This window comes from Motacilla alba, chromosome 8 (genome assembly GCF_015832195.1).
Source record: "Motacilla alba alba isolate MOTALB_02 chromosome 8, Motacilla_alba_V1.0_pri, whole genome shotgun sequence".
Taxonomy (NCBI): Eukaryota; Metazoa; Chordata; class Aves; order Passeriformes; family Motacillidae; genus Motacilla; species Motacilla alba.
This window is the reverse complement of record NC_052023.1, coordinates 16,987,277-17,004,810: the sequence shown is the minus strand read 5'-3', so window position 1 is coordinate 17,004,810 and position 17,534 is coordinate 16,987,277. Positions and strand designations below refer to the sequence as shown.

The following is a 17,534-nucleotide window of genomic DNA, read 5'->3' as shown; positions in this document are numbered from 1 at the left end:
CAGCAGTTTTCTTCCAATTTTCTTCCCTGTTCACGGCGTGCCTGCTCCGCTGCTGCAGTCTGTGATACTGCAGTTGTCCTGGTACACTTTTCATGAAAAAAAAAAAAAAAGGCATTAGAGAAATCTTTTCATAGTTCTGTCAGTGTGATTTGTGCAGGCAAATGCTACTACTTCTGATAAAAGCAAATTGCAGACACAGAGATTGACCTGTCATTCCCATCACTCATTATATGTTGGTCTGACAAAACATCACCATGGCAAGCCTGCTGTCTGTTTCTTCTCCACTGAGAATACTGCAGAGGCAGAAACCCCATCTGTGCAAAAGTTCTCTGAAGCCTGCAGTAGCCACATGCAGTTCAGGGCTGGTATCCAAACTCAGTGATGGCCTCTGCAGAGATCCTGCCCAAGGGAGGCAAATGCACTCTTGTAGGCTGTGCTGTGCATGGCCTAGTGCTGGTTACATGTATCAATCAACAGACAAAACTCGGGGTGCCCCAGGCCATAAGACAAAATCATGGGTTTCTTTTTTCAGACCAGATTGCTTTTCAGGAATTTTTTGGTGAAAAAGTGAAGATTTTCCCTTTGTTTTGAAACTGATGTAGCTTTGATAGCATATGGCACAAACATAGTTCTATAGGGCCCAGACTTAAGAAGCTGAAGACTTTTTGCTCCTTGCCTTTAGCAACTCTGAGCGTTTGGCCTTTAAACAATCAACACTGGATTCCCCAAACCCCATAATACATAGCAGTGTTAATTAGTAGTATTAAACAGCTCACATAAGGATGAACAAGTACCCTGGGAGCCTGAATAATAAAACCATCCACATCGATCCTAACTAGGGAGAGGGAGATGTATTTCCTCATCTTCTTCACAAGATAACTCCCCCAGCACAGCAAGGCCATCAATGCCAGGGAGACATTGTTTATGTTAACGTGTGCCCAGACTCAGCAAAATGAAGGGATAAACAGTGCAGCTGACAAACTGTGTCCTGCACAGGACCTTGCTTAATGACTCCTGTAACCATAGTGTGCTTAATAGAAAACTGCTCTGGCTCAGCCCACATTGCATGCCAAGGGCTGTGGTGAGTTGGCCGTGACTGCTTGCCAGGTGCCCACCAAGGCTCTCTATCACCCTTCTCTTCAGCAAGAGGGGAGAAGAAATTAAGATGGAAAACAACTCATAGGTCAAGATAAGGCTCTTTACTAAAGCTAAAACAAAAAATAACCCAAAGTTTCATTCACTGTTTCCCGTCCAGCAATGTCCAGCTGCTTCCTGGAAAACAGGGATTCAGCATGCATAGCAGTTGCTTTGGAAGACAAATGTTGTAAATATCAAATAGTCCCCACTTTCTCCTCCTTTTTCTTAGATTTTATATCTGAGCAGACACAATATGGAATATCCCTTTGGTCAGTTTGGATCAGCTGTACTGGTCGTGTCCCCTCCCAAGATTCTGCCCACCCCTTTGCCTAGTGGTGAAGTGGGAATGCTGGAGAGACAGCTCAGATGCTGTGCCAGCACTGCTCAGCAGTAGGCAAAACACTGGTGCATTCTCAACACCTTTCTAGCTATCCATGCAAACTCCAGCACTGTGAGGGCTGCTATGAGGAAAGTTAACTCTATCTCAGGCCAGATCCAATACCCTGACTCATGGTTTGTAAGAATTTCAGCAGCCTTGCTGGCAGCTTATGATGCATTTAATGACTAATTTGTTTATTTGGCTTGTCAGTGAATCTTTGGAGCAGAAAGGCAGTGACACTCACAACTTGTTAACATTAGCATATGTCTTAAAATATTCTTTGTAGATCACAGGAAAAGCATTATGGAAGTTCACTGTGAAGAGAGATGTATTTTCATGAGGCACCAAATATTTTGTAGCCTTCAATAACCCTTAGAACCTCTTTGTAAAATAGAAATAACATTCATCTGTCTCATGGGAATGCAGAAACCATTACTTTATTAATATTTAGGGTGCTTGTGAGGTTTACTAGTGACATGCTATTGATGTTTGGACTGAGAATTTACAGTTCTGTATTTAAGTAATACACTCTTCCCCCGTCCTTTTCCTTTTTGCTTTTCATCTAATATTTCTGTTTTACCTGAATTTAATTGATTCCTTCTTGCTTTGGTAGCTTCATGATCACCTTAAACCGCGCCTTTCCCATCTTCATGGTGCTAGCTTGGATATATTCAGTCTCCATGACTGTGAAGAGTATAGTGCTGGAGAAAGAAATGCGTCTGAAAGAGGCTATGAAGAACAGGAGCATAACCAATGGCGTGATTTGGTGCACTTGGTTCCTAGACAGCTTTTCCGTGATGGCTGTGAGCACATTCCTCCTCACAGCTCTGATTATGGTAAGGATTGCTACTCTCAAACTCTTGTTTTTGCACTCCTGATACCAGTTTGCTGTTGAGAAAGAATAGTAGCCATTGACAGGGAGATGTGGATGGTGGAGGCCTGTTCTGACCACAGCACGTAGCGGGCACATTCTTCTAAGCAGACTTCATAACAGCATCAGCACTTGGCAGAGACAGAACAATAAATGCGCAAGTAAAGATTTATTGTGGGATCCCTCGTAGAAAATACATCAGGCTGGTTACTCTGTGTGTTGTATTTTCTGTAGGCAGATGCAGATCTCCCAATAAATAATAAGTGTTGTTTTAAATCAAAGAGATAAAAATTTGCAGAATTTTAACTTGTAATTCACTACATGTCATTAATTGTTAATATCCAGTGCTTGTCTGCTTAGAAAGTGTGCAATTGTTTCAATGGAAAAAGAGACTGCAAGAACAGAACTTTCAGGAAAACCTAAAAAAACCCCCACCTTTTGCTCCAGTGATTCAGAATTACTGTAATTTTTATAACTTTTCAGGACAGTTCAGGTGTTGTCTCTGAGGACTGCCTTTTGTCTCAACTACCTGAGAACCAAGCTTTATATTGCTTGCTGCTATATTTTATCATATAAATGTATAGCATTTTGATAAGGAAGAATGCCCTTGCATCTTTTCTGATGTGTGGAGCTGGTATTGGTATAAATACATAGTTAGGGTTCAAGCTGCTCTATCTTACCAGCATGTCCGGATGAGTTGTTGTAGCTCCTGGTGTTTCCATTGCAGCTTGGGTGGATAGAGAAAGCTCACTTTATTTGGTACACTGGTTTAATTAAAAATCAGGAGGTAATTATTATCAGAGAGGAATGTGTTTGTACCTGTAATTCACTTTCTTTCCCATATTTCACTATGTCAGTGTGAGGCACCTTGGTAAATACATTCTTATGAGACATTACATCCATGTTGATAAAGAAATCAGTCTCTAAGTTCCAGTGGGATGTTACAACCATGCTGAGACCTATTTATAGCCTGAAAGACCTATTTGAGCATTATTGACCTAATAAATAGGTCTCAACATTGGTTTTAAAGACTACATGGATAATTGGCAGCAGTCCCTGTTCTTCTTGAGAGAGAGAGCATTTAATCCACAAAAGCTCTAATGAAGAAAGGCCAATAAAAGTTCACCCAGTGGGTCAGTTAATACACAAGGATCTCTGAGAAACTGCACTTGGATTCCTCAGATGTGATATGCTTCTGTTTGAATAACATCCAGGTGCAGAAGCTTTATAATTTGTCTGTGGTTTTATTGTGGTGTTTTTAAAGATGTGTTTTGTAACACTTCCTTAGGTTGTCTTTTCTGTACATCAAGCAAGTGGATTGAGGGGTGTGAAGAGATAAACAAAAGTTTATTGTAATATTTCATATAGTTTTATTTAAAATGCATGAGTTTCCAAGGGGGCAGATCTTGATTGGAATCATTAACTTGTTAAGACAGGGACAGAATATCTATTTTCAGTCAGTTATGAATTTTGTTCATTCTGTTGTACTAACCTGAAGTCACAATCCAAGAGCAGGGATAAAGTTAGATGAAGGATTTGTTATTGTAATGACCTCAGTTGTTGAAACTGGGAGAGTTAGAAGGCATATTAGGTAAGAAAGACTGGCTTATTACTCTTTACATGTTGATAGCAATTCTGACCTTTCCTGCTAGCAGAAAGCAGCAGTACTTGTAAATTTTTCTGTTTTCCTTTTGCTTACAGCATGGACAAGTGCTACATTACAGCAATCCACTTCTGTTCTTTCTGTTCCTACTGACATTCACCACAGCCACCATCATGCAGTGTTTCTTGTTCAGCACCTTCTTCTCCAAAGCAAATCTGGCAGCTGCCTGCAGTGGAGTCATCTACTTCACCTTGTACCTGCCCCACATCGTCTGCTTTGTCTGGCAAGACCGTCTGACTGCTAATCTGAAGATCCTAGCAGTAAGCCTTTCACTGGTTCCATGGCATCTCTGCTCCCCTTCTCACAGTCCATATGTGAATCACAAAGTATTGCACACCTCTTCCTCTGGTCTCTTTTGACTTAGGCAGGGAGACCTCTAAATCTCTCTTAAATAATTAAGGATTGCAGGTGTGGAAGCCTTTAGCAGGCCTAGTTCAAGAGATATCTTCATAGCTTTTAGAAAATCCAATACATTGTTTTTAATGTTTTGAATTCCAGGAAGTTAGCCCACTAAAATGTTTTATATGTTTTGAATATTTCCTTGTAAGTCAAATCTAACTTCTGGTATGTTTAATAAATATTAAGACAGTTCACAAAATGGGAACAGTTATCTATCTCATGTGATATAACCTTAACTTAACACCCTATTGTCTAAGCATAAGAAGACCTCAGGTTCACATTACTTCTTTGCCTGAACCATAAAGTTAGGAATTGAACCCCAGTGCCAAAGTTCTGAGAAATACTTTTCATCTAATGAGTTGTAGACATTCTCTATGCGGTGCTTCCTTGTTGGTTCTTTTCCATTTTAGGTAAGATACTTAACAAGTCAGGGGAGCTGGAAACTTCTTGCTGTTTTTCTGAGATTGAACCATGATCTTATAAAATTACTCAGATTGATTTTGTGTTGCCCAGTGAGTCAGGAAGGAGGGAGGGTGTTTTGAGTCCAGTCTCCCCATTTTTATCAAGCATTCTAACAGCATAGGTAAAGGAGCTGTCTTCTCTTCTTGCACTAGTAAATATAAGGAAAAAGAAAACAAAACACTTCCAAAGCTGCAACTAAGTGTATAAAGTTATAAACTAAGTATAAACTACTGGTTTATTAGATTGTTGTGTTAGAATCAGCTAGCAGAATGACAGGGGAAGCAGTTGTAGTTTTCCATATCCTGATCATCTGGTGTACTTTCTGTCATCTTACTCATAGTGGCCCTGCCTCATACACTCAGGAAATACTTTGTTTCACCTCGATAATCAAAGGTGTACACTGTAAACTTCTAGATGCACCTACAGTATTTTCCAAACAGACATTAATGAAGAAAAAAACCAATCTGTGAGAGTTTCCTAGTAGTTAAAGAAAGTACAGCCAAGGTTGAAGTCAATCTATTATAGCTAAATACTGCTTAGAATTGCAGAAAATTAAACATTACAGGCCAATATAAAAGTGAAACAACTTTTCTCATGTCATTTGTTACACAAGTTTTAAAGTCCAGTCCCTAAAAGTAAGAGGGGTTTTTTGGTTTGTTTCAGGTTTTTTGTTTTCTTCTTGTGGTGGGTTTTTTTTTGCTTATTTGTTTTTGGGTTTTTTTGCAAAGTGTCCCCTTGTCAGGGCTGAATATCTTTTTTTCCTTTATTCCAGAGTTTGCTTTCTCAAGTAGCTTTTGGGTTTGGTACGGAATACTTGTCACGCTATGAAGAGCAAGGTCTTGGCCTACAGTGGGGTAACATCGGAACCAGTCCCTTGGAAGGAGATGAATATAGTTTTCTTTTTTCCATTAACATGATGATTTTTGATGCTTTTCTCTATGGAATACTTTCTTGGTATCTTGATAACGTTTTTCCAGGTACACCAGTTTCTTATATTCATACATAATAGTGGTAGTTGTTGCAAACTGTGTTAGTATCATCAGTCTCTGCGTATTTCAGTGGCACAAACAGGGTGTTTGACCTTGTAGACTATGATTCTTACCCAGTTTAGCACTACTGGTTTATTAAGGACTTCCACTTTTCTCTCTTTTTTTTGTCTCTCCTCTTTTATTCCTGAAAAGAATGAAGAAGGAAGAGTAAAAAGGAGGATGTGATTTCTAGTCCTGTTTTATAATTTAAATAGAAAATAAATCTACAAAAACATCATCTGTTAAAATCCAATTTGTGTAGATACTTTTCTTTTGTAGAGTTTCAACCATTTCTAGTGACATTTTAAATTTTTAAAAATATAGATTTGACAATAGATTAGATTTTCTAATTCCCATATATACTTTGGCCACATTATGCAAACTGTTTCTTAAAGGATGGTACTGTTTCCTAAGACACATGCTGTGTCATTGGCAGTTGTGAAAGTTCCTGTGTGGATTTATTTTATTTCTAAATGGAAATCATGATTCTAGTACAAAAGTCACAAAAGGATTTTCTTTGTTTTCAATTACAAAATTCTGGAACCTTCAGTGTGAAAAAACAATTTGTCCTTCTAGCTTAAATGGTTATCTTGCTTCATATTGAATATTGTTACAATATAATAACTGCCAACTCTTATGCTGTACAAGCAAGTGAGCTTTCTTTTCATCAGTTTTTTACTCCTGCATGTGAACTGCAGTTCCAGAAGGTGTTCTTGTCAGATGGCTCTTTTTCTTTTTCTTTTTCTTTTTCTTTTTCTTTTTCTTTTTCTTTTTCTTTTTCTTTTTCTTTTTCTTTTTCTTTTTCTTTTTCTTTTTCTTTTTCTTTTTCTTTTTCTTTTTCTTTTTCTTTTTCTTTTTCTTTTTCTTCTGCAACTCTGTTTGTTTAAAGAAGAATGGACAATTGACTATTTGTACGAACACAGCAGGAACTAAACAAATTTCTTCATTCATAGATAAAAATCAAATTTTTTTCTGTCAGCACTTTACACAAAAGTAGCATCTTTCAGGGCTTCTAGTTAGGAGCTTCACTTGCTCCCAATATTTGCTCTGTCTTGTCTTTATGCTGCTCTGTTTCTGTAGAATTTCTCATAGCATTTCTCTGTCACACATATGCAGCCCTGCCAAATCAATGCTGTATTATTTGAGGTTATTACAGGAGTTTCCTGGATAATTCCTTGAACCCTATGGTTCTAGTCCTGCTCAAGTCTGCTCTGAAACCAGCCACCCATTGGCACAATGGCCCTTTGGCTATTCGAGCATTCTGCTCCATAACAAATTTCACTTGGGTTTGCATTAATCCTGAATGAGAAGCTGTTGTTTTAGCCACCAGTTTCAGAGGGGAATAATCCCGTCCATAACAAGGCAAACTGTTTGTGAATGGAGACAGAGCATTTCTGTGCATTAATAGGAGTACCAGTGGTTGGCTGAAACACAGGTAGTTTCTCTTAATTCAGAAGTAAGCAGACACTTTCATCAGCAGTGGTTTTCAATTAATAAAACTGACCATCTTTTCATGAGTATCACAGATCCCCTTGCATGTTTTGAATAAATAACACAAGGCCAATAACATCTTGGTTCACAAAGATGCCAGTTTGAAACATAGAAGCTCAAATCTCTACATTCTATAAATCAATATGATCCAGGAAAGCAGTGTTGACTTCCAGTAAGTCTGGTCTGACCTGCAAAGAACTGGTAATGTTACTGTGCAGTCTCTCAGCCAAACTGAATAAACCTGTAACTAAAAAAGCCCATTTTTGTTTAAGAAGAGGATTACACTGTTGTCACTTTTCCTGAAAGGCGGCATGCTGTAGTAACAGTCAGAGTGTCTTTTCTCATTACCAGTTGTAAATTCAGCCCCAGGGTAATAAGTGTAAATCTAAAAAGCGTTTCAGTCGTGTCAAGCCTCAAGTGTTAAGTGGGCATTAAAAGAAAGTCCTTGGGTGAGGCTAGGATCCCACCTTAAGCAGTGAGCTGCTGCCTGGTTGGTAAGGATTCAGGGGATAGCTTCATTCTGCAATTAAACTGCTTTCTACTTAAGACAAGGTAAGGCAAGTCACATCACATTTTCTGAATATTTTACTGCTGCCCAAAAGAAAAAAAAAAAACCAAACTGTTAACAAAATCTGTTCTGTCAGCTACTTGGTACGTGGTTTGACATTCTGATATGCAACATGAGGACTGCAAGTGTTTATAATTAGACTTTGCTTAGATTAATTTGTACCTACTGCAGAATGGGGTTATGAAGTGCACTTTACCTACTTATTTTAGGGGACTATGGGCTACCACAGCCTTGGTATTTCCCTGTGCTGGAATCCTATTGGCTTGGCTCCAGAAGCCCAGAAGCTGAGAAAACAGCAACTGCTGATGGTGAGTTCTTTTAAAACTTTGTTTTTTAGAAATAACTTCATTGATCTGCTTAAAGGTGACTGCATAATATTTCCATTATCTGGCCTGCTACAAGGGTGAGAGAATGCCATACACTGGGAGTCTTGGCAAGTGCCTTTGAACTTGGAGTGTGCTATCATTAGAGTCATTAGAGGTGAGTCACTGTTCCATCTGAGAGCCTTTAAGTCCTGGCTTAGCAAACAGTATCAAATCCTCACTCGGTAACCAGCACCTTTTGAGACATTCAAGGAGTTCTTACTGCTCAGCATAACATCAATGAAATGTTAATCTTACACTGAGGTTCCCTCGTTTTCTAAACCTGACTATTTTCTATATAGTTTGACACTAATTTAAGTCTGTTTACTTTCTGCTTCTAAGCAAGATCATAATCTGTGACACCCTTGTACCAACGTGAATAAGTTTAGTAAAGAGCCAGCAAGTTGATTAGGAGCTGGAGCATGTCACATACAAGATGTGGAGAGAGCTGGGTCTGCTCAGCCTGAAGAGAGAAAGTTCAAAAGAGCTGGACTTCTCAGATGTGTCTAGTGGAAGGATGAGAGGCAGTGGATATAAGCTGGAAAACAGGAATTCAGATTCAATATAAGGAAAAAAGTAATTATTAGAAGGGTAGTTAGAACACTGTAACAGGTTGTTCAGAAAGGTTGTGAAATCTCTATGTTTGGAGATAGTTGCCATGATCTGAATTGGCCATATTTTTTGAGGATTGAACAGGAAGTCTTTAGAAGTAATTTCTGATCTAAATTATTCTACTATTATCTCAAGTAGTCTGATTGTGCTGATTGTTATTTCATCCTCTCTTCTACAAAGCCCTTGAAAAGCTCAAGGCTTAGGACTATTTCCTTTTCCTCAAAATACCTCTAGGGATATTAAATTTTTGTTAATTAAATCTTGATTACTTTTGGTTTATATAGAAAAAAGTCCAGAGTCAGAAGGTTGTGTGGATCAGAAGACCACGGAAGGGGAAAAAAATGAAAGCAACTCAAATAAATCTGAAGAACCTGAAAAAACAGAAGAAAAGAGTGACGGCCAGGGGAAGAAGGATGGTAAAAACAAACAATGTAAACACAAACGAGAAAAAGAACCCGGCGAGCAGGGGAAGCCTAAGACAGATGTCCAGGACAAAGATGAAATTAATAGTAAGGAGAGAGAGTAACCTCAGTACTTCTGAGATACTGTACTCATTGTACTTCGTACCAAACTAGACATAGCAGTGATTGGAGCCAAGCTACAAGAGCTAGTAGGTGCCCAGTAGGTGATAGCATGTAACTGCCAGAGCTAAGCATGAGAGAGACATCAACTCTTATTTATTCCTCTACATTCTTCACCCCTTAGAATATTTTAGCCACTGTACTTAAGACAGCTGACTTCCTGAAGAGCTCCTTAACTACTTTTTTTTATCATACAAGTGCAGGCCGTTTCTTTGGCAAGTTAGTTTTCTTGCTGAGGGAAGCCTCAGAGCCACATACATTGACTCTTTAAAATTAAACAGAGCCATGACTTCAGTAAAAATATGCTGAGGGGAATGTTCTTCCCTCTTAGTCCCTCCCCTGTTGTTGGTTTTTTTGGTTTTTTTTTTTGCCTATCTTTAGTGTGTTTTGCATCAGTAGGAAAAGGCTGGTTTCAAAGGGATTTATCTGAAGTACTCTGTGTGTCTGTCTGCAGCCTTTTCTGATGCTGACATTAACCATCACCTAAGAATTCCTTAATGACCTGTCTTGTTTTCAAGTCCCAATGTCTTCTTTTGTGGTGAGCTGGAGGAGTTTTCTGTATGAGATGCTCAGAGGAATGCATGTGGATTCTGTAGCACAAGTAACTGCTACAGGCTGCTCTGAGCCCTTTCTGGCTCTCTTGAAAAGCAAGAGATAAAAGTGGGGTCAGCAGAGCTCCTCACGTAGGCACTGAAAACATGCATTCAGGGTAAATGGAAACAGAGCAGGACTTCAAAGGAAAAAGACAGGCAGAGGTTAAAGGTTATTTCAGCCAATCTTCTCCTAGTACTGCCTTATCTTTTTGGTGCTTTACTCCTTAGCTCCCAGGTTCCAGCTGCTCCACGGCCACAAAGGAAGGGCTTTCTGCCTTTTCTGTCATTGCAAAAAAAAACCTGTCTTCCCTTTCAGCCACCCAGGAACTGGGAGGCATGAGGAGAAGCCAAGAGCAGACCTAGTATAGTTCAATGACAATGAGGATATAGGATCAAAATGGAGAAATATGAATCACAAAAAAAGGGATCTCAACCTGCCACCAGTGTCCTTCAGGTGATGCAAAGCAGATACTGGGGGAGAGCATCAGAGAATTTGCCTCATAACTTGTCAGTGAGTCTTGCAGACGAGGTTATGACACATATAAAACCAAGGAAGGTGCCTCAATTGCCAGTATATGGGTAACTATCTAGCCAGACTCCATGTGAGCTTTTGTGAATACAGAGATGTTTGTATTTGTCCCAGCAAGGTAAATGGAAACCTTGATTTTTTTCACAAGTCAAGAGAAAAGTTATTCATAAACATGATTTTATCTAAAATTGCGCTACCCATTCTATATTGATCACTGCAGCTGTTCTCTCATGTACAACAAATTTGGAACTTTTTCCTGAGTCCTGCCAGTGACAATAATGACAGCCACACAAGCTAATGATGGATGTGGGGCTGGTTTTGCCCAGCTTGCATTCATTGGCTGCTCTCCACACAGGCCTGCTGGGTACTGAACAATTTAAGTAAACTGCAATTGCAAAATAAGCCTTCTACAAAGCCTAAAGCATTCCGTGTAAACAAAAGTGGACAGGGTCTTTAGTTTCAGCTTCTCAACTCCCATAATTCACATTGCCCAAGGGCTTAATTTACTTCAAAGGAAGTTTGTTTTGTCTAGAAGCTGGTGCAATAAAATGTCTTGATGGTGCTATTTGCAATAATGCATTTTTAATCCTGAGAGAAAGCCATCTCATGTAGTGCTCATGTTAGGTACAATCTAAATCCTGACCTGTTCTCAGCAATGGGGTAAATTTCACCTACCAGGATTAAAGGCAACTTTTTTTTGTTGTTGTGTTTTGTTTGTGTTTGGGGGAGTATTTTTAAGCATCATGGTCAAAGAATGCACAGCTGGGCAGATTATTTGAGTGGCAGATTTCAGCCCAGCTAGAAAGGCAACCTGCTGCTTGTTTAATGTAATCTCTCTGCCTATCTAAGTATTTCCAGAAAACAATTCCAAATAATCTTCCTGCTACGCAATGAGAACAGAAAGCATGTTCAGTTTCCCCTGGCCCAATGGGTTACCTCTCCACAGACAACCACAATTCTGGGCTCTGCTTCTCCTGTCATAGATATGAGGGTGAATCTAAATAAATTCCACTGCAATTAGAAATCTGGCCTTAGTTTTGTACTGGTGTTACTTGGAGAATCTGGCCCTGGAACACAATGCTGTATTATACTGGGTATGTGCTATTGCTTCTGCATTTACTGATGTGTTGTCATCATCAGAACTAGGATTAAAACAGGTGCTTTTAATATCTTTTCATTTTTGATTTCTTGCCTTTCAAGTAAATACCTTCTTTGAGCCCGAGCCAACAGGATTGATTCCAGGAGTGTGCATTCAGAACCTGGTGAAGATTTTTGCGAACAGGCCCAAACCAGCAGTAGATGGGATAAATATTACTTTTTATGAGGGTCAGATCACAGCCTTCCTTGGTCACAATGGAGCAGGAAAGACAACTACCATGTAAGTCTCTTCTTTTAGAAGAAGCAAATCTAGGGCAGTGCTCTATTGCTGGGGCAGTCTTTTCACTCTTCCCTTGTCTCTGTACCACCCCTGTAGCTGGCCTGACACACGGCATTAGGCCTTTTCCAGACAGGGAAATTCTGGCTCTAGGCATAAAGGAGGTATTCTGGATTAGCTAAAGCCCTGGGAGGGAAATCATGCATGACACAAACAAGTGAAAGTCCAGAGAAAAGAAAGCAATTACCTTCCCCAGAATTCATTTCCCATGGCTAAACTACCATAGGTGAAGAAAGAGAAGGATCTTCTGGCTAAACGAAAAAATTTGCAAGCTACTTCATTCCACATGTTCTTGGTTTCTCTGACTGGCTCTAGGTCAGTCACATCTATTGGTCTGTGTTCAAAGAAGTATAAAATATAGGCCCTCTTTAAATAAAATGGCTACACGCATGCAAGATCCGTGTCCAGATTAAAATGTTCCTCTAGTCCTAGAAACCAAGCATCCCCATAAGCTGGACTTCAAGGATGTTTAATTTCCTTTGTACAGAACCTTATTTGGCAAAATAGGATTCACTGGTAAACAAAACCTTTTATAAATCTGTGACAAGTTCACCAAATGTTGAAAGAATTGAATGTGTTTCATTATTACTTTTCTCAGCAGAATACTTTAGGGTTTTTCAATTAAAACACTTCTATTTCAACAGGCACTTTAAATTGCCTTATAATTTTTTAATTGTTTCACAAGGAATATGTTCAACCCAAAAGAAGAGCATCCTAATCTGCTGAAATGTTTTGTAAACTTGAGGGGGTTTATTCTTCTAATAAAAACAAAAATTTTTATTGCTTTGAACTTTTTTAAATGGAAAAATCCACTAATCATCCAAATCTATTAAGAGATGCCACCCATTTACAGCATGACATTTGGTCTTCTAGTTTACAGAAAATAAATGTTTAGGGCATGAGTCAGCATGGCCAGGGATCTCAAACCATTATTCTTCTTTCATCCTACTGAGCTGCATTTTAGACCCATTTATGTGTAACGGTGATATAACATGCTGAGCTAAAACAGTTTCATGATGGAAGCCAGAGCCATATAGACAGTTGTATCAAAAATGACATTAGCAGATCCATCAGATTCTCTGTAGCAGGTAAAGAGTACTTACATACATGCTTTTCACTGGGGTGGTTTCATCAAGGCCTGTGGTAAGAAGTCATCATGCTCCATCTAGTGGAATTATGTAATGTAGCTTCCTTATCTAGCACTGAGAGATAGGAGAGGGGGCATTTCCTCATTTTGTTTTCCCAGGTCGATACTGACAGGCCTCTTCCCTCCCACATCTGGAACTGTGCTGGTTGGTGGCCTGGACATCCAGACTCACATGGACTCCATTCGGCACAGATTAGGGATGTGCCCTCAGCACAACATCCTGTTCAATCAGTAAGTGTCACTCCATGCTGGCTTCAAGGAAAAGCATCCCAGTCTGTATGTGTGAGAATCCCCCAAGCCAAAGCAGGAGCATCTCCTGCATCATTTCACTGGGAACAAAGTTTCTTAGGAAAATAACACTGCTCCTGGTGTTTTCTTCGGTAGTGTAGGCTAGCAGGAGTTATCCTGGAGGTTCATGCACTATAATTTAAGACCACTAAAGCAAAAAAATCGAGATTGACAGTGCAGTAGCAGGATACTTTTTGCCCATTTCTTACTACCACTCAACCGCTTACTACCTTCTCTGGTGATTTCCAGCTTCACTTCCATTAGTTTGTGTTCATCTCAACAGCAGCCTCTCTTCCATTTTATTCCCGTAAATGGATGGTTTGATGCCTGCTATACCTGTTCCTTTAGTAGCAGGTTCTGCTTTGAAAAGGCAAAGAAAGAGACTATGACCTCCAAGTGAAGTGTGTTGATCCCAAAGAAGATCTTTTAGGGTAATGCAATCTCTCTTCCTTTAGCAAGATAAAGCTAGAATGAACTTATTGCTGCTTGGGAATAAAAACAGTTTATTCATTTAATGTGCCTTTTTGCCTTTCTGTCTGCTGTCACAGCCTTACTGTAGCAGAGCACATCTTGTTTTATTCTCAACTGAAAGGAAGATCCAGGGAAGAAGCTGAGCAAGAGCTGGAAACAATGCTGGAAGACATGGGCCTCACCCATAAAAGAAATGAAGAAGCTCAGAATTTGTCAGGTGCCCACAGGAATTTTCTATGTTTTGTCCTGCTGCCTTTTCTTTGTCTCTCATGGAATCATGGAATGGTTTGGGTTGGAAGGGATGTTAAAGATTATCTGGTTCCAACCCCTTCTCATAGCCAGTATCACCTTCTGCTAGACTAGGTTGTTATAGCCCCATCCTACCTGGCCTTTGGGCAATTATTGGTCGAGTTACATATTTGAGGCCATATTCTGACACATCAATGTGCACTGGGGGAATGCTTTCTTTTCAGAGAGTAAATAGGACTGTACAAGTAGTAAAGCTGGCACAACCTGTCCCTAAAGCTTCTATGTCTTATAAATATACAAAAAATTAAAATATACTTGCAGCTATTAGTTTTAAATAAATATGTGTATAAAAAAGTGGTTAATGTAAAAAAAAAAAAAAAAAAAAACAGAATAAAACCTATTATTTCAAGGCAAATGAAATACTATACTATCATTCTTCCCCACTGTATGGATCAGTGCTCCATAGTACTGTATTATTTGGTAGGAGTAGTTTCTTCCATTCTGAAGGTACAAATGCACATAGTGTATTTGAATAACTCTCACTTTCAGATTTAAAGGCTGATTTGAATAAACAGCTATCTGGTCTTATACTACTTTGTCCTGATTGTAACTCTAAAAAAAAAAAGTTGGTTAGTTTCACAAAAGAACATGAAAACCTCATATCTTCCTGCTTTTGTTTCTGGCAAGAAGCAGAAAATGCAATGTGTAGATGGAAAATATATGGTATATATATATATATATATATATATATAACCTGGTTTGAATTTCAAAAAAAAATTACTATTAATTTATCTTTGTAGAAATGTGTCTTAGGATGGGTTTAATTTTATTTGTAGCAGTTTATCCCCACACCAAAAAGCAATTTTACTTACATCCCTATGACTTATATAACTCATCTTACGCTCCTGGATATGTTTGTCCTCTGGTAGGTGGAATGCAAAGGAAACTGTGTGTTGCTATTGCTTTTGTGGGTGATGCAAAAGTGGTAGTCTTGGATGAGCCCACTTCTGGAGTTGATCCATATTCCAGGCGATCTATCTGGGATCTTCTGCTGAAATATCGCCCAGGTAAGAGATTTGAGAGTAGAAACAGTTTGATTTTTTTGGTGGGATTTTTTTAAACTTGTCATAGATGCAGTATGTGCCTACTGTGTAAACTGTCATGAGTAGTGGGATATGAATACAAGCAAACAAGATTCTTTGAACAGAATGGTTGTTGCAAACCTGGGACTGGCTTTGGTGCAGAGAAATAATTGCCAAAAAGCTAAACACAGTTTTGAGTTCCGGAGAGAGTTCATGCCTTGAATATTCCTCCTTGTTCCTTCTAGGCAGAACTATTATCCTGTCAACCCATCATATGGATGAGGCAGACATCCTTGGAGACAGAGTAGCCATCATATCCCAAGGGAAACTCTTCTGCTCAGGCTCTCCTGTATTCCTAAAGAACTCTTTTGGCTCTGGCTTTTATCTCACCCTTGTTCGCAAAATGAGAACCACAAAAATGGGAAGGGCTACAGTAAGTATGAATGTAGTACATGTCATCTGAGTAACACTTGCACTGCACCAAGGTAAAAAGCACTTTAGTGCTGCTTGACACTATGCACAAAACTGCAGTTAATCATATGATTGTATAATTATGAATATCATATTACTATGGTTTGGGTTGGAAGGGACCTTAAGGAACATCTAGTTCCAACCCCCATGCTGTGGGTAGGGACACTTTCCACTAGACCAGGTTGCTCAAACCCCATCCAACCTGGCCTTGAACACTTCCAGGGTGGGGCATCCACAGCATCTCTGGGCAACCTGTTCCAGTGTCCTCACAGTGTAGAATTTCCTCCTAATATCTAATCGAAATCTACTCCTTTTCAGTTTAAAGCCATTCCCCCTTGTCCTATTGCTACATGCTTTAAGAAGTCCCTATCCAGTTCATTTGTAGCCCTCTTTAGGTGCTGGAGGGTCTCTAAGGTCTCCCTGGAGCCTTCCCTTCTCCAGGCTGAACAACTCCAGCTCTCAAGTTGTCTTTGTCCATATACAGATCTTTCTGATTCTTGCTTTTGCAGTACACTGATTTTAAATATCAGGTAGTCTGGTAAGTAGCTCAGACACCAGAAAAGTCTACATTCATCCATAGCTAAACCAGTCTCTCACAGCTTGGAAAGTAGGGTTCTGGGTGCTTTCTGTTGACATACAGCTTCCAGTCCTGGTAGCAACACAATCTGAACACTCATGGCCCCTGCTGATTGCATTCCCCCAGGTACCTTGTATGCAGTTTTGAGTTGATTTATGCAGATAGATTTATGTTTTCTGCATTGCTTAATCCACTCTGGATGATTTTCGGTATAGTACGTTCAAGATGCTCTGGATATGACATATTTTTCATTGACTCAAGCTGTTCAAATATTGACAGCCTTTACATCCTGTTTTGAGTGTATGTGAAGCACTTTAATCTTTTTATCTCTTGCTTGTCCGTGCTAGTCATTTTGTAGCTGTGGATCTCAGTGCTCCTGCTCCTGCTCCAGCTGTGTGCACAGGGGTGAAGAAGGAGCTCCAGAGCTGGAACTGGATGGTAAGAAGCAGGATGGTTCAGCATTCCAGCACATAGCTATGTCTCCTGTTATGCTGCAATCTTGTCTCAAAGATCAATGCTGCCAAGGCCCACTTGTTTGGTCCTTGTGTCTAACATTTTTATTCTATTGTAATGTGAATTTGATAAGGGTTCTTTGTGGTTTTGCTTACCATTGACCCGTTTTTGTGTATATATGAACACTCTTTGACCATGAACACTCTTTTGACTTTTCACAGGAGATCTAAATGAGCTAGCAGAAGTAATCCACCATCATATCCCAGAAGCAAAATTAATTGAAAGCATTGGTCAGGAACTCATTTATCTTTTGCCCAATAAAAATTTTAAACAACGATCTTATGCCAGTCTCTTCAGAGAACTGGAAGAAACATTGGATGACCTGGGACTCAGCAGTTTTGGAGTTTCAGACACACCACTTGAAGAGGTAACAGAGAGATTAAAATAACTGCTGACCTCACCATAAGCACCCAAAATGTTTACTGAGACTATTCCTGTTCTTATACAGTTAATTTCTAATTCCCAAAATGTCCTTCAAAATCTAGTCCCATAAGCTGTGGCACATTCAGAAAATCTTTGAGAAGGGCCTAGAGAAAGGATCCAACCCTTAATTCATTGTAGCCTTGTGGAGCCTGACCCGTTAGCCTGAAATGCATCCCTTTTTTTTTGGTATCTTTGATCATTCA

The 17,534-nt window shown here is 39.4% G+C and overlaps 1 protein-coding gene across 4 annotated transcripts in view; it reads left to right on the top strand.

The window, feature by feature from the left end:
* ABCA4 (ATP binding cassette subfamily A member 4) overlaps nt 1-17,534 on the top strand; it is a 69,058-nt gene that overhangs the window by 30,448 nt on the left and 21,076 nt on the right. For 3 of the 4 annotated variants that reach the window (XM_038143783.1, XM_038143781.1, XM_038143782.1), the window contains exons 16-27: nt 2,130-2,352; nt 4,089-4,310; nt 5,684-5,888; nt 8,208-8,306; nt 9,257-9,481; nt 11,876-12,053; nt 13,357-13,488; nt 14,094-14,233; nt 15,195-15,332; nt 15,593-15,780; nt 16,743-16,833; nt 17,070-17,275. In XM_038143783.1, coding sequence (XP_037999711.1) covers nt 2,130-2,352; nt 4,089-4,310; nt 5,684-5,888; nt 8,208-8,306; nt 9,257-9,481; nt 11,876-12,053; nt 13,357-13,488; nt 14,094-14,233; nt 15,195-15,332; nt 15,593-15,780; nt 16,743-16,833; nt 17,070-17,275 — 2,047 coding nt within the window. The remainder of the gene's footprint in view (nt 1-2,129; nt 2,353-4,088; nt 4,311-5,683; nt 5,889-8,207; nt 8,307-9,256; nt 9,482-11,875; nt 12,054-13,356; nt 13,489-14,093; nt 14,234-15,194; nt 15,333-15,592; nt 15,781-16,742; nt 16,834-17,069; nt 17,276-17,534) is intronic. The other variant, XM_038143785.1, reaches the window with a different exon arrangement.